Source organism: Xenopus laevis, chromosome 4L (genome assembly GCF_017654675.1).
Source record: "Xenopus laevis strain J_2021 chromosome 4L, Xenopus_laevis_v10.1, whole genome shotgun sequence".
NCBI lineage: Eukaryota > Metazoa > Chordata > Amphibia > Anura > Pipidae > Xenopus > Xenopus laevis.
Window position 1 is genome coordinate 134,907,138 of NC_054377.1, and position 24,071 is coordinate 134,931,208.

General features: G+C 40.0%; 1 protein-coding gene across 1 annotated transcript; it reads left to right on the forward strand.

The window, feature by feature from the left end:
- The first annotated feature begins 12,037 nt into the window (after nt 1-12,037).
- On the forward strand, nt 12,038-22,321 carry sec61a1.L (Sec61 translocon alpha 1 subunit L homeolog). The gene is made up of 12 exons (XM_018259078.2): nt 12,038-12,272; nt 14,716-14,783; nt 15,410-15,475; nt 15,704-15,782; nt 17,276-17,407; nt 18,201-18,310; nt 18,471-18,624; nt 18,725-18,885; nt 19,120-19,317; nt 20,165-20,356; nt 20,446-20,522; nt 21,342-22,321. Exons 1-12 carry the CDS (start codon nt 12,266-12,268, stop codon nt 21,526-21,528), a joined length of 1,431 nt encoding a protein of 476 aa, XP_018114567.1. The 5' UTR covers nt 12,038-12,265; the 3' UTR covers nt 21,529-22,321.
- The last annotated feature ends 1,750 nt before the right edge of the window (nt 22,322-24,071 follow it).

The window sequence follows — 24,071 nt, forward strand, 5'->3', positions numbered from 1 at the left end:
TACCAAATATGGTGGGAGTGTCCAAAGATTATAATATATATGTCTAAAGTATTTAGTATGATCTCAAAGTTCCTAAAGAAAGATTAGCTTTACTCAATCTAGGCATTGAGGACCTTAATCCAAAATATAAGGTGGCAACTTCCTATATATTAATAGCTGCCAGGGTAGTTTTGACTTATTATTGGAAAAATTCTGCCTTTCCATCATTTTCAAGCCATACAAAATTTTAAAGAAAATGAAGACAGAATCCCTTTTAAAGGGCATGTAAAGGCAAACAAAATAAAATCCCATTTTTACTTTCTTTAATGAAAAAGAAACCTATCTCCAATATACTTTAATTAAAAAATGTGTATTGTTTTTATAAGAAACCTGACTGTATGCAGTAAAATTCCCCCGTTATTTACTGCTGTGGATAGGAATTGTCAGATGGTCCCTAACTGCTGAGCAGGGAACAATCATACTTATGAACAGCAGGGGGAGCCCCCGCCTTATTTCCCAGCCATGCAGAACTCAAGCAGCTTTGTTTATGATGATCCCTAAGCAGCCCAGACCACACTGAGCATGTGCACAGTCTTAGTCTTGCAAAGATGTTTAAAGATGGTGACCCCCTATAGCCAACTTTGAAAGCTTAAATCATTTGTTTGATTAGGCTTGTGGTGCAGTAACTTCATGTTTATATTTAGTATACAAAATACAGTATTTCTAGCCTTATTCTATTTTAGACTTTACATGCCCTTTAACTTTTTTTTTATCAAAGATCCTTAAAATCTGCTTCCAGCAATTTCAATTAATAAAAAACAAGTGAAAGAGCAAAGTCTTGGGATATGTCTGTAGATTGAAAAGAGGCGACAAGCAGAAGGCAATTTCAGATTTTCTGCTGTAGATCTAAAAATAGTAAATATCTGTTGTGTAGGATTATTGTGGAATCTGTTAGACTGGCAATAATCATTGATCATTTTTACTTTAAACAACTGTTTATCTACATTTCTATTCATCCACTGAGATGTATGACATAAATAATACAGCTCTTACTTTTAGGATTCTTTCAGCCCTGGGAGTTATGACAAAGCTAAGGGGGGTTATTCACTAAACTTGGATTTTTTCTGGTCGAGGTTTTTTGGGCAAAAAGTCGAATTTTTAGAGGGGGAAAAAAACTTGAATTTTTCGAGATTTATTACCCCCCAAAGCTGCTAAAAGTCAGAATCCAAAAATCTCAAACCTGTTGAGGTTATGTATAAGTCAATGGGAAATGTTCCTTTTTAATTTGAAGACATCATGATCCGCACTGGGTTTTGTCCAATAATCTGAAAAATTCAAGGCTTTTGGGCGACAAACTGAAAAAAATCCCAACAATGTGTATGATTCGAGGTTTCACTCGATTTTGTTGAGTTTTTTTTTCTCCCAACACAACTTTTTTGAGTTAATATATTTAGAAACAAGATAAAATGGTGGATGGGAGTTTGGTCGAGCTTGGTTTAATAAAAATATGAGATAAATTCAAGTTTTAGTAAATACCCCCCTTTGTATTATTGTTACTGTTGCCTTGAAAATATTTGAGTGGTCCAGTTTGGGAACAAGATCCAGATTATCCAATAATGGGCCATATTCAGTTTGAAGAGGAATCTTATCTTATGGTTGAAGGGGTGGTTCACCCTAACTTATAGTATGTTATAGAATGGCTAATTCTAAGCAACTTTTCAATTGGCCTTAATTTTTTCTTTACATTTTTTGAAGCATTTACTTTTTTCTATCTTTCGCTCTTTCCAGCTTTCAAACGGGGTTCACTGACCCCATCTAAAAAACAAACACTCGGCCTAGGGCCGGGCCTTTCCAAAAACCTGGGCCTGCAACTAGGCAATGGTTTGAAAGAGAGACAGAGAGAAGGGTCTAAATAGAATTATAAGTAATAAAAAAAAGTAACAATAATAATGAAAAAATGTAGCCTCACTGAGCAATAGGTTTTTGGCTGCTGGGGTCAGTGAGAGCTGGAAGGAGTCAGAAGAGGAAGGCAAAGAATTAAGAAACTATAAATAATGAAGACCAATTGAAAACTTGCTAATAATAGGCCATTTTAATAACTTATTAAAAGTTAACCTAAATGTGAACTACCCATTTAATAATCCATATTATTCCAGTATGGTGTCTGAATTTGGCTTTCCTTATGAGTCCTTGACATAAATTTATTTCCAAGACCTGTTCTGACAAGCTGCTCTTTTTCCACAAATCCTTGCAAAATAAGTGAACTTCAGACCGTGTTTGTTCCAGCAGTTAATCTTCCTTTTCTGTCAGACCTGCTAGTAGAACAGACTATATATATTTTGTTTGGAGCAAAGGTATTCTCAGTTGCCAATCTGATTTGCCAGATATAATTGCTTTTCTTCTTCCCCCATCCATCTTCATATGAGGAAAAATTCAATAACGGGATGTCTGTAGTTCTAATTACGCTGAAAGGACAAATTCTCCCAGAGCCTTTGAAAAATTACTTTTTTTTTTGGTTTGAAAGAAGGAGAATGTAGTGTCAACGTCAAAATTTCTGCTTATGGGCATTTAAAGTTTATTAGAAGCTGTTCCTCTAGATCAGGTGTTCCCAACCTTTGTTACCCATGAGCCACATTCAAATATACAAAGAGTTTGGGAGCAACACAAGCATGAAAAAGTTCCTGGGGTGCCAAATAAGGTCTGCAAATGGCTATTTGGTAGCCCCTATATGGACTGGTAGCCTACAGGAGACTCTGTTTGGCAGTACACCTGATTTTTATACAACCAAAATTTGCCTCCAAGCCTGGAATTCAAAAATAATCACTTGCTTTGAGGCCACTGGGAGCAACATCCAAGTTGGCAGGGCTGGATTTGCATAGCGGGCGCCCCTAGGACCACTGCCGTGCGTCACTCCTGCCTAGGGTTGCCATCTGGCCTGTATTTTACTGGACTGGCCGGTAAAAATGACGGTTGATCCCAATGTTTTTAATAGGAAAAAAAGATAAATATATAGGAAGGCTGGTATTTTTTTAGAGAAAAGGAGGCAACCCTACCCCTGCCCCCTCCCCTTTATTCATGCAAAGTTTCATCATCGCAACTGGAGAAATGGAGATTGTTGCATGGGAAATTACTATCATATCTCCTGCGCATCCCCAGTGTTTCTGAACCAATGTGGGTGTGGTTGGGCAGCATGCCGCTCCTCTAAAATCCTGCCATCCTAGGCCTGGACCTTGGTGGCCTTTCCACAAATCTGGGCCTGGGAGTTGGGGAGCAACTTGTTGCTCACGAGTCATTAATTGGGGATCACTGCTGTCAGGGCCGGATTTGATAAAGCGGCGCCCCAATGCCGAATGGTCCCCTGAACCGTCGATTCGCCCTCCCGTGGCTGCAGGTTCCTAGCGCCGCTGCAGCGCTCTCCGGCACAGAAGCACTGGGGAGCATTAAGTCCCCAGTGCTACTAAGGATGCGGCTGAGCGACATGCTGCCCCTAAAATATCATCCACCCTAGGACCGGGTCTTTGTGGCCTTGCCACAAATCTGGGCCTGACTGCTGTAGTTCTTCCACAGAACAGACACTAGATCATTTCCTTGACTTCCAGACATTATACACACCCCCTGCAACTTTCCAGTGATACAACAGAAAACCAGGGGCCTGATTTCAGCATCGGGCTAGGGGGGTCTGGTTCCACTGGGGCTGCAAAATCAAGGGCCGCACACACGCTCCCGGGTCCCACACCCCTAGGGTTGCCACCTGGCCAGTATTTTACTGGCCTGGCCGGTAAAAATGATGGTTGATCCTAATTTTAATAATACGTGTGGAGCAGGTTTGGGCTGGCCGGCCGGCCGGCCCATGAGGGTTGGGGCCCATCAGGTTTTTCCCCAGTGTCCTGCCAGCCCAGTCCGACCTGCCTGATTTACAGATGGTCAGGAGAGGGTGCAAGTGCAAAAAAAAGGTGCAAGCTCCGATGTCCTCTGCCTTTTGTATCCATAGGTGCTTGGTCCTTGCACAGAGCTTTATTCACATGGGTGGTCAGCAGGCTAAATACAAAGACAGTGCAAAGGCAGTTTGTTAACACACACATTGACAATTGGGAAAAAAAATCAAAGATGAGAAGCCAGCTATAAAGGCCTTCATCCTTACTGTTATATGGCTGTGGAACCTCTGGGCTGGTACTGTATGTATATATATATATATATATATATATATATATATATATATATATATATATATATATATATATATATATATATATATATATATATATAAAATACAGCACTTCTGCATATAATCTTTTCTAGCGCTTCTTTAATTAAAGATGCAATAGCGTTGAAATATAAGTATCTACTTGCAATTACTGTTTTTTTATAAGCTTTCTGCTCCTAGATTCTCGCCTCCTAAGGGAAAAAGCATTCAATTGACACCATATATTCCAGGTGCCTGCTGCTTGATTGTTTCTTTATAAAGCAAGCTGGGGATTTTAAATCAATTAAGAGGAGTTAAATATACACAATAAGAGAAAACAATAAAGCAAGTACATTTATAAGAAGGGTTTCATACAACAACAAAATCAGAAAGCATAACTTACTGTGTGCTGAGCGTTCCTTCTCTATATACATATAATGAATGGGGGGTTGTGTTTAGGGGTATGGTGCACATGTATCTTTACAATTGAAACATGTGCATTTCTATGCAATTCAATATCAAGTGGCTTACACGTGACATATAATAACCATACACATAAGCTATTTTTCTATGGCAGAAATGATAACCATAGTAATTTAAAGCCCCATAGCTGGCAAGTGAATGACGTGCAGGAATCGGTACACATATACAATAAAGATGTAACAAACCAGTGGTTTATTAAATGTCATCATGTTATTGTAGTTTACTATAAGTCAATTGCACCATCTAGTTGCCAGCAGGCGTGTTGCAGGGACCAGAAGTTACAGATGGTGGTGAATTCTCTTGGGACATGTACGCTTAGGCACTGTCAGGATGGGGAAACGATGCCCATAAAGAAATCTGACATTAATCACATACTAATTAAATATCCGCCCTTCCCTTTTCATTAACCAGTGCCTCCTCCCTACACATCTCACCGATGCACAACCACTCACCCCTGGCACAGGAGCAGATAATCTTCATATTTTATGTACAGTCCTTTTCTACTTTTAATTCCTAATTATAGGGCATTTGCAGAGGGGCTTGCATACACCCCCAATCTCCAGACCCAGAAGAACAAGGCCTCCAGGAAGATCCACCAGTTTAAGTTTTACAGCACAAGCATAAAGTCGCAGTCAAATGCAAACAGAGGAAAGTCACAATTTGTAATATTTATATCAGTATTTAAGCAATTTATAAATCATGTGTTTTCCAGGAATTTTCCAATTAGCCTGGAAATCTATGGGAAAATGCAATTCATGACTTTCCTGCACTTTTTACCCCATGACTTTACGTGATTGTGATGAATCCACACGCACGCGTCAAAAACGAGACGCCGGCGCCGTTTCGCGAATTTTTCGCCCATCACTAGTGCTAACATTTCCTAAGTGCTAATATTTCACAAGTGCTTAGAAATGACAGTTATACAAGGCAGTTCCATGGAACTAACTCCTATCTCGTCTCATTCCTACAGGTAATTCTGCTTATCTATTTACTGCTATATCCATATACTGCTACAAATCTATTGAAACTCCTTATTCTTGTAATTCTGCTATATCCATATACTGCTATATCCATATACTGAATGCCCACTCCCATTCCTTGTGTATTACTCCCTTCCCTTTAGAGTGTAAGCTCTTTTGCATAGGGCCTTCCTCACCTTTTGTACCGGTATTGATTGTGATGTATGTAACTCCATATGTTCTATGAAGATAAATCATGTGATGTAGTTGTATAATCACATTTACTTTACAGCCCTACGCAATATGTTGCCACTATATAAATACATGTTAATAATAATAATAATAATGTCATACAAATAAATCCCTAAATATTGCCTAGAGTGACATCTAGTGGTTGTGAAAAGAAGACAGTTATTACAAATATCATTACAAATTGTAGGTATGGTATCCCTTATCTGGAAACCCATTATCCATGAAGCTCTAAAGTACGGGAAGGCCACCTCCCTTACAGTCCAAGCAAATAATATTTTTTTTTGAAAAATGATTTCCTTTTTCTCTGTAATAATAAAACAGTAGCTTGTACTTAATGATAACTTAGCTGCATGAATCCATATTGCTGCCAAAACAATCCTGTTTATTTAATTATTAAATTATATTCAGCAGATGCAAAGTATGCTGATCCAAATTATGGGAAGATTCCTGATTAGGAAAACCCCAGGTCCCAAGTATTCCAGATAACATATCTATACCGGTATATAATTACTATAAATAACTATATAACATGAACAGAAACCCTGCACATATTGTGGAACTACAACATCCAGCATTCTTTTCTGTAAAGCAATGGAACATGTCAGTATCACTTTAATAAACAGCTATGGGAATTGTTATGCAGAATGTTTGGGACTGAGGGGGGGGAGAGGTTTCTGGATAATGTAATTTGGTTCTTCATACTTTAAGGGGGTTATTTATTAAAGGTCCAATTGTTTATTTCCTAAAAAATTCGAGTTTTCAAGCATAGTTTTCAATAAAACTCAAATTTTTGGGTTAAAAACAAAAACCTTGAATTTTTCAGGTTTTAAAGGAGAACTAAACCCTAGAAATGAAAAGGGCTACAAATGCCATATTCTATATAGTGAACTTATTGCACCAGCCTAAAGTTTCAGCTTGTCAATAGCAGCAATGATCCAGGACTTCAAACTTGTCACAGGGGGTCACCATCTTGGAAAGTGTCTGTGACACTCACATGCTCAGTGGGCTCTGAGCTGCTGTTGAGAAGCTAAGCTTAGGGCTCGTCACTAATTATTAAGCCAATCAGGTTGGTCTATAATATAAGATGATGCTACAGGGCTGATTATTAAATTCTGATGCTAATTGCACTGGTTTCTGTGCTGCCATGTAGTAATTATCTGTATTAATTACTAATCAGCCTTATATTGTGACATTTCTATTCTATGTGTACTGTATATTGTGAGTGGGTCCCTAAGCTCAGTAAGTGACAGCAGCACAGAGCGTGTGCAGTGAATCAGCAGAAAAGAAGATGGGGAGCTACTGGGGCATCTTTGGAGACACTGATCTTTACTGCTAAAGGGCTGTGGTTGCCTTGGGCTGGTACAGAAGCTCAAAACATCATGTACAACATTTCTAGGTACTTCTTTAGTTAGGCTTTAGTCACATTTTTTAAGATTTATTATACCCCAAAGCTGGAAATAGCTCAAATCCCTAAATACTCCATCTTAAACCTGTCGAGGTCATGTAGGAGTCAATGGCTGACGTCCCTTGAACCATTTGAAGATGTTAATAGCCTTCATGATGTTCTGTTTTTTTCGGTTGTTCTCAATTTTGGCTGAAAATGTAATCAATTTGAGTATTCAAGTTTTTTACATTCGAGTTTTTTCATAAATTAGAAAACATTCGAGTTGTGAGTATAAAAAACCTCTAAAACAGGCATGTGCAAAGTGCGTCCCCGGGGGCCAATTGCGGCCTGTTTTCAAATTTACACCGGCTAATGTGCCCAAATATTATGACTACACGATTCCTTGTTTAAATGAGGCGCGGAGAATAAGTCCAAACAGACTCCACTTCCTAAACACCGTGTACATGTCCAACTCCAGGAGTGAATGATCCAGATCACAAGCTGGCTACCTCAGAATGGATGTCAGGCTGAATGGTCGGCCCTCACACATTTTCACCTCACCAAATCTAACCCTCGTTGCAAAAAGTTTGGACCCCTCTGCTCTAAAACATAATTTCAAGCTTAAAGGCAAGCTTAACGGGGTTGTTCAACTTCCAAACACTTTTTTTTCAGTTTAATTGTTTTCAGATTGATCCCCAGAAATCAAAACTTTTTTCAATTACTTTCCATTATTTTTTTTCAAAATCTAAGTATAAAGTTGAATGTTCCTGTCTCTGGTGTTTGAGTCTGGCAGCTCAGTAATTCAGGTGCAGATTCTGAACTGTTACAATTTTGTTACATTTACTTGATACAATTAGTTGATTCATTTCTCAGCAGTATCTGTGGAATATCAGCAACTATTGTATCAAAACAGCTGCCTTTAAAGGGGTGGTTCACCTTTAAGGTAACTTTTAGTATGTTATAGAATGGCCAATTCTAAGTAACTTTTAAATTGGGTTTTTTTCCATAGTTTTACAGTTATTTGCCTTTTTCATTCTGACTCTTTGCAGCTTTCGAATGCGCTGATGCTGACCCCTTCTACAAAGCAAATGGTATTGCAACTTGCTATTCCTCTTCTTTCTATTCAGCCCCTCTCCTATTCATATTCCAGTCTCTCATTTAAATCAATGTATGGTTGCTAGGGGAATTTGCACCCTAGCAACCAGACTGCGTAAAATGCAAATTGGAGAGCTGCTGAATAAACAGCTAAATAACTCAAAACCTTAAATAATAAAAAATTAAAACCAATAGCAAATTGTCTCAGAATCTCACTGTCTACATTATACTAAAAGTTATCACAAAGGTGAACCACCCCTTTAATGAAAGTCAGGGATTCTGCTCAGCAGGGACAAACAAATTTAGAACAGTTTACAGGGTCGACGACCCCCCACCTCCAAGAGCTGCTTTAGAAGGTTAACAAAATTACACTTTACACTTGAATATTAGAAGAACGGTCACACATAGAAAATGGAAAGTAATTATTTCTGGTGAACTGTCTGAAAACTAGGTATTAAAGTGGTTGTTCACCTTTTTAATTAACTTTTAGTACTATGTAAACAATGATATTCTGAGAATTTGCAATTGGTTTGCAGTTTTTTATTATTTGTGGTTTTTGAATTATTTAGCTTTTTATTCAGCAGCTCTCCAGTTTGCAATTTCAGCTAGTTGCTAGGGTCCAAATGGCCCTAGCAACAATGCATTGATTTGAATAAGAGACTGGAATATGAATAGGAGAGGCCTGAATAGAAAGATGAGAAATAAAAAGTAGCAATAAAAATAAGTTTGTGGCCTTACAGAGCATTTGATTTTTAGATGGGGTCAGAGACCCCATTTGAAGCTGGAAAGAGTCAGAAGAAAAAGGCAAATAATTATAAAACAATATATGCCATTTTATAATATAAATAAAAGTTAACTTAAGGGTAAACCACCCCTTTAAGTAGTCCCTTGATTCGGCTATTGCCTGCAGCTGGATCATGGGTGTTGGCCACGAGACACTGACTGCTGAAAAGACAGCCATACAACCTGGCTAGAGAGGAGCAAACAGACGGGGAGTGAAGAGAGGGAGAGCGACGGAGGAGTGAATGAAATAAGGGAGCAAACACGTACTAGGGGTAGGCAGAATACAATTTAAGAATTACCTGCCCATCACCCCCCTGTCGTTGCACCCTAGCAGGGTCGGACTGGCCCACCGAGATACCAGGAAAACCCCTCATGCTGCTAAACATTTGGCCTATTTCATGGCCATTCCCTATTTCTATGAGGCTAAATAGATGGAATAATAGTTTATAGTATGTAAAGAATAGAGATTAGAAGAATAGAGGTTGAGTAAAGAGATGAATATTAGTACTGAGAGTGGATCCCTGGTGTCCTAGTCCAACACTGCACCCTAGGCAGCTGCCTCTTCTGCCCACCCTTAGTTCAGGCCCTGCCTGGCAGGCTACAAAAGCAGTGCCTCCTGTGGCTCAATTCTAGGAGCAGTGGACAGTATACAATAGATTCCTGATTCCGACCCAGAAAGCTCTATAACTCTGAGTTAGTCAGCGACTTGAAGGGGGGCCACATGGGACATTTCTGTTCAGTGAGTTTGTAATTGATCCTCAGCATTCAGCTCAGATTCAAAAGCAACAGATGACCCATGTGGCCCCCCCTCAAGTCTCTGATTGGTTACTGCCTGGTAGCCAGGGTAACAGTCAGTGTAAACCAAGAGCGCTGAAAAGCAGGAAGTAGTGTTCTGGCTATTATGTTAGACATCCAGTCACTCCAGCCTTTATACATTACATTTTTGGCTAACTAACTATATTAGAAACATTTTTTATTTTGCGCAGCCTATTTATTTACCCAGTTTTTATTTTTACACCGAACTGTTCCTTTAATAACAGTCAATAAAATGGCTCCTGCCTGTGTGCAGTGATTGTGTAATTCCAAGACTGAAGGAAACTTTTTTTTTTTGCTCAACTAACATGATAAAAAATAATTTGGAATTATTTCTTTGGGTGACAGGTCCCCTTTAATAACTTTGGTTTCAGAGTGAGATGTTGGGCGGGTTAGTGTTCCTGGAAATTTTGTGCATGAGTAAATAAATGACTTTGCCACAGTGGGCCCTGTTATAATTTATCACAGTCACATTCCAAATTTATAGGAGAACAAAATCACTGGGGTGGCAATTTGTTAGGCACCCCTAGGGGCAGATTTATCAAGGGTCAAATTTCGAAGTAGAAAAAGCTTTGAAAATCGACCATCAAATTGAAATACTTCGACTTTGAATATCGAAGTCAAGTTTTTTTTACATAGAATTTGGCCATTTACGGTCGAAGTAAAATCGTTCGATCGATTAAATCCTTTTGAAATGAACGATTCAAAGGATTTCATCCATCGATCGAACGATTTTTCAAAAATCGTTTTTTCAAAAAACTTCGAAAAATGCTCTAGAAGGTCCCCATAGGCTAACATAGCAGTTTGGCAGGTTTAATTTGGCGAAGTATTGAAATCGAAGTTTTTTTAAAGAGACAGTACTTCGATTATCGAATGGTCGAATATTCGAACTATTTTACTTAGTAGCTTATTCGATGGTCAAAGTATCCGAAAAATTACTTCGAATTTCAAATTTTTTTACTTCGAAAATTCCCTCTAATTCACTTTCGACCCTTGATAAATCTGCCCCTAGTGTTTATAATCTCTCCTCTCCTTTAGAAAATACACCACCCTGGAGAATTAAGATCTTTGCTCTAGCCTTGTGGTGTGCCCATGTGCAGTAGTGCAACATTTTAACTTTACACATTTATAGGGCTTGTTCACCTTTAAATTAACTTTTTTGTGTTGCAGAGAGTGATATTGTGAGACAATTTGATATTCTGAGACAATAGGGTTTCTTTTTTTGTGGTTTTTGAGTTATTTAGCTTTTTATTCAGCAGCTCTCCAGTTTGCAATTTCAGTAATCTGGTTGCTAGGATCCAAATTACCCTAGCAACCGTGCAATGATTTGAATAAAAGACTGAAATATGAATAGGAGAGATCTAAATAGAAAGGTGAGTAATAAAAGCAGCAGTAACAATAAATGGGAAGCCTTACAGCGCATTTGTTTATTAGATGGGGGTCAGTGACTCCCATTTGGAAGCGGAAAAGAGTCAGAAAGTTGCAAATAATTTAAACATTATAAAGAAAAAAATTAAGGCCTATTGAAAAGTTGCTTAGAATTAACCACTCTATGAGAGACTAAAAGTTGATGTTAAGGTGAAGCAGCCCTTTAAGTTTAAATGTTCCTTTCTTGTACAGGACCAGCCCACAGAATCCCTGTGACCGACTAAAAGATGGCAGCACTGCTCTCACTAGACTACTACCCTGCGCCAGTATCCTTTGTATATTAGAGTAGCACCAAGCTGCTGCCTTAGATATACGTGTTCTTACTAGTTCCAAAATAACATGGCGCCTTTCCCGTTATAGATGACGCTTTCAATACAGCCAATAGCAGAAGCGCCAGTCACTATTTTAATCAGACACCGGAAGTAGCGTCACTTGCGCCTCCGGAAACCCCGGTGTGTTGCTTCCGAACTACGCCATTTTGAGAAATGGCGAAAGTAAAAATTATCCGTCGGTACGGATGTCCCGCTTTCCTTTTTAAACGCAGGCACGTTTGAGCAATAAGCGACTTGCGTGTATTTTATCACCCAACGGTATGCATGTATCAGCAAGGCGTAGATAAGGTGGAAGAGAATGAAGTAGTCCATTATAAAAATGGCCGCTGCTGCAAGCCGCCTCAGTGTGGAATGCCCAGAGCGTGGCAGGAAGCGGAAATGCTTGCGATTTCTGTCTTCCGGTTACTGACGTGTGTGTGCGGCGCCTAGGAGGGGTGACGTGTCTCGGGAGGTTCTTCCTATACAGACGGCGGCGGCTGCGTGTCAGTCTAAGGAGAGACCGCGGATTAACAGGACCGGTCCCCCAGCCCGTCACACCCCTAGAGGCCGCTGAGCCCACCACAACACCTTCACGATGGGCAGTAAGTATCCCTGGGGCGCAGATCAACAGCCTGCAACTCTGTAGTGGGGATACCCACCACCCAATAGGTGCCAGCATCACCTTATCACTGGGGCCTGCCTCGGGCATGAGAAGCCTTATTTAACAATACTTGCCTGGGGAATGGAGATATCTGGAAACTCCATGTAAACATCTAGATTTCTCATTCATTTCCTTTTGCTTTTTATTTTGACAACTCTGCTGCTTTCTGTTCTAAACCCCACGTTTTATTCCTTCTGCTGATCTCGATTGTCTGGGGTGCAGTGAGTTTGTTGGGAGTCTAGGGGTTAATACTTTTTAAAATCCTTTCCCCAATATGTAATAAAAGGCACTAACTTTGCCCAGGAGCAGCAACTCCAAACAACCAATAAGATGTTTGCTTCTAAACAGCTGAACAGTAAAAGCAGCCTTTTGATTGGTTGTTATGGTTAACTATACTTAGTGCCTTTTATTACACAACCCCCTTTATGGTGTAACCTTCCCTAACTATGTCGTGGCTACTGATATATACACAGATATTCCAAGGAGACCCATGTTTTTCCAGTGCAGGGACTAATAACTGCTATGTCCATTTCTTTTGTAAATGTATGTGTATTGCATACGATTTGGGTATATCGATTTATACATCAACTGATTGAGAACACACATATATATATATATATATATATATAAGACCAGCAACACCAGGATTTAGTGTTGCTAGAGAGAGAAAGAGAACTGTGAAGCCTTATAAAGTAGCAGCAGCTGTAGGGATGTATTTTGGGAATCCCTTAAAGCTGTCTCTCTCACCAATGCCCATTGGGTGTATATATCTCTCATGAGCCATGTGAGAAGATGTAGCCCATGCCATGTTGTTATATGTATATATATATATATATATATATATATATATATATATATATATATATATATATATATATATACAATATAAACACTGTAGCTCTTTCTCTAGTTGCATAGGGCTGCACATAGTACAGTAAGTTCAGTTACAGTGCAGTTCTGTGTATATTTATCTTATAATCAATTTACATGTAAAAAAGTGACAGTGTCAGGGTTAAGCCAATATGTAAGATGAATAACATGTACTACTAGGGTATTGGCCAGTGGTCGTTGCACTTGGGTTATGGGCAGTGTTGGTGTTAAATGCATTTAGTAAACTAAGGGGCCTGTTCATCATGCTGTGTAAAAACTGGAGTGAAGCAATATCGGTGATGTTGCCCACGGATTAGATTTCAACAGTTTGAAAATGCAAGCAAATATCTGATCGGTTGCTATGGACAACATGCGCGATAATGTTTCACTCCACTTTTTTACACAGCATGATAAATAGACCTCCCCTTAACGGAGAACTAAAGCCTAACTAAAGAAGTAGCTAGAAATGTTGTACATTATGTTTCGTGCTTCTGTACCAGCCCAAGGCAACCACAGCCCTTTAGCAGTAAAGATCTGTGTCTCCAAAGATGCCCCAGTAGCTCCCCATCTTCTTTTCTGCTGATTCATTGCACATGCTCTGTGCTGCTGTCACTTACTGAGCTTAGGGACCCACTCACAATATACAGTACACATAGAATAGAAATGTCACAATATAAGGCTGATTAGTAATTAATACAGATAATTACTACATGGCAGCACAGAAACCAGTGCAATTAACATCAGAATTTAATAATCAGCCCTGTAGCATCAGCTTATATTACAGACCAACCTCATTTTCTGCTGGATAATTAGTGACGAGCCCTAAGCTTAGCTTCTCAACAGCTGCTCAGAGCCCACTGAGCATGTGAGTGTCACAGACACTTTCCAAGATGGTGACCCCCTGTGACAAGTCTGAAGTCCTGGATCGTTGCTGCTATTGACAAGCTGAAACTTTAGGCTGGTGCAATCATTGCTGTGTATAAAATTTGGCATTTTTAGTCATGTTAATTTTTAGGTTTAATGTTAAATTATTTGTTTGTGACAATCTAAATGCAGCGCTGATAGAAAAGGGATTTTAGTTAAAATAATCTCCCCAGTATTCAGTCGCAGCTTTAAAAAAGGCATATGCCACTGGTTTTGTTTTGGATTTTTTTTTTGTCTCACCTGATGCACCCAGGCAGTTGCACTAATTCCCAGTACTGTAAGTTAATGTCAATATTTCTTCCATACACACACAAGCACTGAACCCTTCCGCCTCTGCTCTCTGTGTTGTATCCAATAATCTTATTTAAAGGTTTGTAAGTACAGCACTAAATACACAACTTAGTTGCAGGTTTGCACATTCATTAAACAGAGATATTAGACAGTGATTGCTGCATTATTCATGGGATTAATTAATGTTCTACCAAAGGAAAATGGTCTGAGAGAATGTATGTCCTTTCTTTACTGCTCTCACCAGCAGTGGTGCCAGTTAAGTTAAATGTTTCTTTCTTTTTCTCTTTTTTTTTTTTCAGTCAAATTTCTTGAAGTCATCAAGCCATTCTGTGCAGTACTACCAGAAATCCAAAAGCCAGAAAGAAAGGTATGATTTTGCTTTATGGGTGTGTATTAATGTACAGGTATGGGACCCCTTATCCAGAAAGTTCTGAAGTACAGGAAGTCCATCTCTCATAGAGTCCATTATATAGTGAATAAATGAACCCCTCTTGTAAAACATAAGGCTATTATAAGTTACAGAGAAGTTCTATAAAAATCAAATTGGGTTTATCTAATGCTTAAAGAGATACTGACACCGGAAATGAAACTCTTTTTTTTTTTTTTTTTTACATCTTATCATAATATATATAATATTGCCTTTGAAAAGCAACTTGTAACTTTGCTATAAAGTATTTGCACAATGCTTTCTTATTACCTGTCTGATGCCCCATGTTCCTGTATGAGGGGGCTGCCATATTTGTGCAGCAGGATTCTGTTAGCATTAGAAACTCTTACATGACAGGCTGAGATCAACATGACCTATAGGTAACTTTTAATGTACTATTTTAGCAGACTTAATTTATGGAGATCCGAATTACACAAAGATCTCTTATCTGGAAACCTCATGTTCCAAGCATTCTGGATAATCGATCCTATACTTGTATACAAAAGCAGATATTGCATCTTAGTCCACCTGTTTGCATGTAATTAATGTTTTATTTCTCCCCTTAGATCCAATTTAAGGAAAAGGTACTATGGACTGCCATCACTTTGTTCATCTTCTTAGTATGTTGCCAGGTAAGAAAATATAATACTTTTTGCTTGCCTTTGCTTATAATAACACACTCTATATATAACTCACTGGGTGAAATGAGCCAGACCTTCCTTCTCATGCTATTAAGCAAGACTTGGAGCTTTTGTGCCCTTAAATGTATGTTGTAGTTATACGTTTTCTTTCTGCACTTACACTGTACATAAAGCATTCAGCAGAATAATGTTTTTCTTACCTGTTGCATTTATCTTTAGATCCCACTCTTCGGTATTATGTCCTCGGATTCCGCTGATCCTTTCTACTGGATGAGAGTCATTTTGGCTTCTAACAGAGGTAACCTGTCACTTTCAGCATTTGTGTCCTTTTATATATGTTGGACAGTTTGAACAAGAACATTAGTCTTAATAGTGTTTCATTGAATAAATGAGAATACTGGGTTAGCATACACAGTCTTCTCTATGTGCAGCAGTTGGACTCATTTTTTTACCTGTGAGGGGTTGAATGAAAGGGATGGATTGTCTCTACAGTTGCGATACTATACCACCATCTACCCTGACACTGTATTAAAGGGGTTGTTCGCCTTCAGTTCAGTTGTCAATCATTTATTTTTTAACATTTTTGCAGAATTGAAGTTGAATGTTGCAGCTCAGTGATTCAGGTGCAGATTCAGAACCGTTACACTTTGCTCCATTAGTTGATACATTTCTTAGCAGCATCTCTGGAGTATTGGGCTAAGGGCACACCTGGAGTTTCGGGGAGATTGTCACCCAGCGACTAATCTCCTCTTCTTTGGGGCACTTAACCCCCCCCCCCCCCCCCCGAATTGCTTTCCTTTGTCTTCCGTCTGCTTCAATGAGAAAACGCCTGCGCCAATGCACTCGCGGCACTTCGATTTCCGAAGTTTCCTCGCGAGTAAACTTTGGAAGCAGTTAGGGGAGATTAGTCACCCCAAAGAAGAGGCGATTAGTCGCCAGGCGACTAATTCTCCCCGAATCTCCAGGTGTGCCCTTACCCTTAGCAAATATTGTATTAATTCTAACAGCTGCCTTTAAGGAAACTCAGGGATTCTGCTCGGCAGGGACAAAGATAAGAAATGGATCAACTAATGTACCAATTTAGATCAGTTAATGACCTATTTCTTGCAACTTTGAAATTGGCAGTCATTATTTACTTATTATAGATTCTGAATCATTTGCCTTCCTTTTCTAAATTTCCAGTTTTCAAATGGGGGGGGGGTCTGACCCCCTCAGCCAAAGGATCGCTCTGTGAGCTAAAAATTTTATTATTATTGGCACTTGTTATTCCTTATGTTTCTATCCAGGTCTCTCCTGTTCATATTCCAGTCTCTCCTATTTATATTCTAGTCTCCTATTCATATTCCAGTCTCTCATTCAAACCACTGCCTGGTTGCTAAGGTAAATAAGACCCTAGCAACCAAATAGCTGTTGCAATATCAAACTGGAGAGCTGCTGAACAAAAGGCTAAATAACTGTAAAACCATAAAACATTTAAAAACAATTTGCAAATTGTCTCCGATTATCAATGTCTGAAAGTTAACAGTAAACAACCCCCTTTAGGGTACACCTTTGCTGTTTTGCAAACTGGAGAGCTGCTGAATAAAAAGCTAAATAACTCAAAAACCACAAATGATAAAAAACAATTACAAATGGTCTCAGAATATCCCTCTCTACATCACACTAAAAGATATCTCAAAGGTGTACAACCCCTTTAAGGCTCACTGTTGCTTTTATTGACATGTGTTCTCTTTGAGTGGTGTAATTGTACCTGAGGCCGGCTGCTCACTTTCCATTTTGTCTCATGCGTAGGTACCCTGATGGAGCTCGGTATCTCTCCCATTGTCACCTCTGGTCTAATCATGCAACTTCTGGCTGGTGCCAAGATTATTGAGGTTGGAGATACTCCTAAGGACCGGGCTCTCTTCAATGGTGCTCAGAAATGTAAGTTCTGTCTTACCTTGGAATGGTTTAACAAAACAATACAGACTCACTCGCTAAAATGAAAGGACTGCTGAGAAATCAGTGTGCCTATACTCTTGCAGAGCTTCTCCAACTGTGATAATCCAAGACAGAAAAAGTTGAAGGCACATCACCTCATAAAGTAAAAACTGTTTATTGTAACATTAGGTGGCTGTTGTGTAATGAACGCCCAACCCTTAAAGGAGAAGGAAAGCTACCAAAGCAGTTTATTGGCAATAGATTAGCCACAATAGTGCAAGCTATAACATTATACTTATTCTACAGAATGCTTTACCATACCGGAGTAAACTGCTCTAGAAGCGCTTTGTTTAGGATAGCAGCTGCCATATAAGCTTGGTGTGTCATCACTCCCTGAGTGGAGGAGGGAGATGGAGAGAGGAGCAAACTGAGCATGCTCAAGCCCTAGCCCTGAAGGTTTAAGCTGAAAACAGGAAGTCTTATACAGAAGCCCATTTGTACACAATAGTAGGAAAGAAATGTGTTTCTTTTGACAGAGGACTCATTACTTTGAGGGTTTACTGGTGTATTTATATAGACCTTTCTGACAAAGCTTACTTAGTTTTAGCCTTTCCTTCTCCTGTAATCATAGGTCTTATCTTTTTTTTGGTCTTATATTCTACCTTAGCTACTGAAAAGCCCTGCAAGTCTCTGTTTTAGATGAATGCCAGCCATATAGTATAACCTGGAGGGTCACTAGGCTTCACCTATGATAAAGGGGAACTTGCTATTAAACAAAGACTATTTCTCTTTCCAGTATTTGGAATGATAATCACCATCGGTCAAGCCATTGTGTACGTCATGACTGGAATGTACGGGGATCCCTCAGAGATGGGAGCTGGCATCTGTCTTCTTATCACCATCCAGGTAACAAATACAACTTCACAGCGGATCTCTAGTGCTCTCAAGTAGTTGGAAGGTTCCGCTTGGAACACCACATAAAACTGCTGAGTTTAAGCTCCTTGTTTTGAGAGTAATTGTGCTTGTAATTCCCAAACTCTGTAACTGTATATTTTTTTATCTTCAGCTCTTTGTTGCTGGCCTGATTGTCTTGCTCCTGGATGAATTATTACAGAAGGGATATGGTCTGGGCTCTGGTATCTCCCTCTTTATTGCTACCAACATCTGTGAGACCATTGTATGGAAGGCATTCAGTCCGACTACTGTGAACACAGGCAGAGGTAAGAATGGAACATTTTGATTTGTCGCTGACCTTATATAAGAGTTGCAAGAACATTAATAAGCATTTACATAGACTCTAATGCCTCTCTTTCTCTGCAGGCACTGAGTTTGAGGGAGCAATCATTGCTCTTTTTCACTTGCTTGCCACACGTAGTGACAAAGTCCGTGCTCTGAGGGAGGCCTTCTACCGCCAGAACCTGCCTAATCTCATGAACCTCATTGCTACCATTTTTGTTTTCGGGGTCGTCATATACTTCCAGGTCTGTATTCTCAGGCTTCTGCTGAGGTGTCACAATTGTATTGTGTGTGGATTCATGTTTAAAGCCAGTCTGGTATCTAGTTTAACGTCCTCAGGTTTCAGGTTTAACAGGAGTTTCAGACTCCGGAATACAGCTTAGTGAAAAAAATAGGCTTAGTTACAAGAGATATTCCAATTGAGGCATAAACGTCAATTTCTATGTCTTATTTTTTTTATTTTTTTTCCCCCTCATCAGGGCTTTAGAGTGGATCTTCCAATCAAGTCAGCCCGGTACCGTGGCCAGTACAACACTTACCCAATCAAGCTCTTCTATACTTCTAACATCCCCATCATCCTCCAGTCTGCCCTGGTCTCAAATCTGTACGTCATCTCCCAGATGCTGTCTGCCCGTTTCAGTGGCAACCTCCTTGTCAACTTATTGGGCACATGGTCTGTAAGTATCTTTTTAGCTCCATATTTCACCGAGACATTTTTACTGAGACATTTGCAAAAAGATGCTTTCTCAGACTTACAATATGACTTTTGAGGTCCATAGTGCAGTGCTGTTCTTATATCTACCAGGCAGCTGTTACCTTGTAATGAATAAACGTTGGAGCACTTACCAGTCAGAGTTAAGCTCCAGCGTGCTGCACAAACACTGCACTCTCACACAGCCAAGCTCCATATAGAGCACGAGACAAATGGAGCACCAAAGGAGCCGATTATTCGTCCTTTAAAAAATAGAAATTTATTGAAGAATCATTAAAAATGGTGAAGGCATGCCCAGTACATATTGTAGGCTGCCCACTTCTGAGGAAGTGGTCGGTAGCCACGAAACAGGTAAAACGGGCAGCCTACAATATGTTCTGGGCATGCCTTCACCATTTTTAATGATTCTTCAATACATTTCTATTTTATAACGGACTAATAATCAGCTCCTTTGGTGCTCCATTTTTCTTGGGCTGTTATCTTGTGTTAGGGAGCTATCTGGTTACCTTCGCATTGCTCTGTTGTTAGGCTGCTGGGGGGGAGGGGAGGGGTGATATCACTCCAACTTGCAGTAAAGAGTGACTGAAGTTTATCAGAGCACAAGTCACATGACTGAGGGTACCCGGGAAACTGACAATATGTCTAGCCCCATGTCAGATTTCAAAATTAAATATAAAATTTGCTCTTTTGAGAAATAAATTTCAGTGCAGAATTTTGCTGGAGCAGCACTATTAACTGATGCGTTTTGAAAAAAAAAAAATAATAATTTTTTCCCATGACGGTATCCCTTTAAAGTTTATCTTGCATTTCAGGATACATCCTCTGGAGGTCCTGCTCGGGCCTACCCTGTAGCCGGATTATGTTATTATCTCTCGCCTCCGGAATCATTTGGTTCGGTGCTGGACGATCCGGTTCATGCCGTTATTTACATAGTCTTCATGTTGGGATCCTGCGCTTTCTTCTCCAAGACCTGGATAGAAGTATCTGGCTCTTCAGCAAAGGACGTGAGTGCCTGTCTCACCTCATCTAGATGCTAATATCCTGTTTATCTGAGGTTTTATTTTCTAATAATTTTCTGCATGATTTTATTAAGGTTGCAAAACAACTAAAAGAACAGCAGATGGTAATGAGAGGCCACCGGGAGACATCCATGGTGCATGAACTCAATAGGTAAGCGCGGCCAATTCTTACAGCATTTAATCTGTATGGATATAATTAAAGTCTGTAACATACATACTGAGAATGTACCGTATATACTCGAGTATAAGCCGAGTTTTTCAGCCACCAAAATATTCTGAAAAACTCTACCTCGGCTTATACTCGGATCAAGCGCAAAAACAGTCGCCGGCGTCCAAGAATAGTCGCCGGCGTCCAAGAATAGTCGCCGGCGTCCAAGAATAGTCGCCGGCGTCCAAGAATAGTCGCCGGCGTCCAAGAATAGTCGCCGGCGTCCAAGAATAGTCGCCGGCGTCCAAGAATAGTCGCCGGCGTCCAAGAATAGTCGCCGGCGTCCAAGAATAGTCGCCGGCGTCCAAGAATAGTCTCCAAGAATATTTGCCGGCATCCAAAAACGAGACGCCGGCACCTCCAATGGGAGCAGAAACCCTCAATTTTTTGATTGAAACTTACCAGAAGCTGCTGCATTTCTCACCCTAGGCTTATACTCGAGTCAATAAGCTTTCCCAGTTTTTGGAGGTAAAATTAGGTACCTCGGCTTATACTCGGGACGGCTTATACTCGAGTATATATGGTAACCAGTCTAGGCTTGCACTGTCTAGTAGTTTAGTATGTATTTGGAATAAATCGGCCATCTTCATCCAACTGTAAATACCAATAGTAGTCAATGTTCCTTTTTAGCAGTAGCTGGAAAGTCATGGGTTGGTGCTTTTTAGTCACATAAAACATGATGGCAACACTGAATTACCTAGACCAACAATAGGACGATCATTCTTTATGTAAAGATGTTAATTGTGTCTCTTCTTCCATAAGATACATCCCAACAGCTGCTGCTTTTGGAGGTCTTTGCATTGGAGCACTCTCTGTCCTGGCAGATTTCCTGGGAGCCATTGGTTCTGGAACGGGTATCCTGTTGGCCGTCACCATCATCTATCAGTATTTTGAGATCTTCGTCAAAGAGCAGAGCGAAATGGGAAGCATGGGAGCATTGCTTTTCTAATTGGCTCACCCCAGTGGGGTCTGATTCATCACACAACTTGGAAGGCAAATGCTGCGCTTGTATTCCAAGGACTTAACGTGAGGCTGATGTGCACCATCAAGTTGGTGTCCTCCATAAGATTTCTTTTTCCTTTTACAAGATCTGGCCATTTTATATGGAATTTTGGACAATAGCAATTTTTTTTTGAGATTTTTTTTAATTTCCCAGCTTGAAAGGCATGCCTTTAGGTTGGGAATCTTATTTAAGGTCTCTGCTAGAAGACCACACACCCTGGTTAGTTCACACCACACGAGCAATGGAGCAATGGTTTATTTTTTTTTTAACATTTTTTTTTTCAATAAAACTTCTAGAAAACAAGCGCTGTGCCAGTTTTTCCTGCTCATAAAGACTTTGTGTTTTTGTGATCAGGACACTTCCTTATTGTCACTGCTGCTATTCTGTGGTTACATCTGCTAGAGGCTTTGTTCATATTTGGGCTGTTTGCAAATTTCCTAGGACTTTGTTATATGGTAAACAAGCCAACTAGCTTGCTAGGCCTGACAACTAGCTAGACAAGGCACAATCCCCATAATGTGCCCCTTTAAATGGGCATAGTCCTTTGAATATGGAGATATTTCTTGTGATTTATCCTTCCGGTAGCCATGGCAGCTTCTCGTCTCGTATACCTCAAACATGCTATCTCACAAGTTCATGTATAATCTGGCACAATGTGTATTCTTCCGAGAGGCAAAACCAACCTCCAGATGTTTTACAGCATGGGTATAATGATTAATAAAGGCATTTTTCTCATGTATTTTAACTGCAGAACATTCAAATTTCAGGGCAACCAAATTCCCATTCCCCAAAACCCCCAGGGGCTTTAGGTTCCGAATCCTTGCAGGAAACTGCCAAACCTTTTCTTATTTCATCTTTTGGTCTTGAAAATGAAAATTTGCAACTCTGAGTGTTTCAGCAGTTGGGATTGGCCATTGAATATCACAACAACACTATAGTCATATACAGATTTATTTATACAAAAATGTTCATTCCAGTGGACTCTGCTTCAATTATTGAGCAGTGGCTTTTTCTGGGGATGCAGCAGGTGAGGCAAAATATAATTTTTCTCCCTGCAGTAGAATCTTATGGTGGCTTTTGTATTTGTCTTTGCTGTACGAAAGCCTTATTTTTGAATGAACAAATATTTGCTAGTGTTTGTTTTATTTTTTTGTGCCTCTTGTCACAGAGTCCTGCTCTGTTTTGGCTTTTAATATTCGCAGGTGCTCGGTTTATTTCTGCATTCATGTTGTATTGCACATTACAAACCGTCTGTGAAACACAAATGTGTTTGTGGTCAGTACAGTGTACACCTGCTGCTAGTAACGCACAATTGGAATTAAAACGATTAATGATCAGAATTTAACACAAACAAAAGTATACAGCACTGTTTCATTTCATCCCTAAAGGTTGATACAATGATTTATATTAAACAACAAATCAACAGAGATTTGTATATTTGGCATAATTCCAGATCGTCCATAGAAATCCCCGCCCACACACAAGTATTCACTTACTAATACTTACAAACACCGTAAAATGCTGCAAGATGGAACTCAGAACTGATAGACAGATGTTAAAGGGGAATTAAACCTTGACAAATACCGTAATTGTTTCAGCAAAGCAACTATAGCCCTTGAGCAGAGAAGATCTGTGCCAATAACTCCTATCAGTGCAGGGCCTACAGCTGGAGGCACCCAAGGGTCTCACCCCAACCCCTATTATGCCCCTCACCAGGCCTCACATGCAACCCTATGGCCCCACCTTTTTAATGTAAGGATCTGCTTATCCTGCCATCTTGAGAATCTTTATCTCTGTGGGAGGAGCGATCTGCAGCCCTGAGTACAGGCCACTTGTTTGGCTCAGCTAGGATCATGGGCAGTGAAGGAGGGCTGGGAAACTACCCCCAAAACAGCCTCATTGGCAAGTGGGTAACATCTCACCATTGCACCCTAGCCACGTTTACTGTTCCTTCCACATGGCAGTGGACACAATAGGGTTAATCCCTCCTGTCACGTGGACGGAACAGGAATTTGTAACAAATAGATTAGCCTCCCTTCCTGTGCGCCATTTTTTTTCTTCCTGCACTCCCCCTTACTAGTGCAAGCATGGCGCTATCTCCTGCGTTGAAGGTCCGGGACCGAGCTAATTTGCTTAAGAGAATCTTTGGAAGGACTGGTGAGTCAATGGCCATCCGTTGCCGATCAACATTGTAAGCCGCAATTTGGGAACTTGGCACATGCGCAATAAAAACTTTATTTTATGAAAAAGAAACCTATCTCCAATATACTTTAAAGGGATACTGTCATGGGAAAAATTTGTGCCTGCACTTTAGGAGAGAAATGCTTTCTGGCAGGCGGCTGTTTTTCTTCTCAATGTAACTGAATGTTACAGCTGTTATCTTGTGTTAGGGAGCTGCTATCTGGTTACCTTCCCATTGTTCTTTTGTTTGGCTGCTGGGGGGAAAAGGGAGGGGGTGATATCACTCTAACTTGCAGTACAGCAGTAAA

What these genes read in the sequence shown, in the direction of transcription:
- sec61a1.L (XM_018259078.2), top strand. An exon ending in TCCAAAAGCCAGAAAGAAAG is followed by an intron (nt 14,784 to 15,409) that starts GTATGATTTTGC and finishes TTCTCCCCTTAG; the next exon opens with ATCCAATTTAAGGAAAAGGT. An exon ending in CTTCAATGGTGCTCAGAAAT is followed by an intron (nt 17,408 to 18,200) that starts GTAAGTTCTGTC and finishes TTCTCTTTCCAG; the next exon opens with TATTTGGAATGATAATCACC.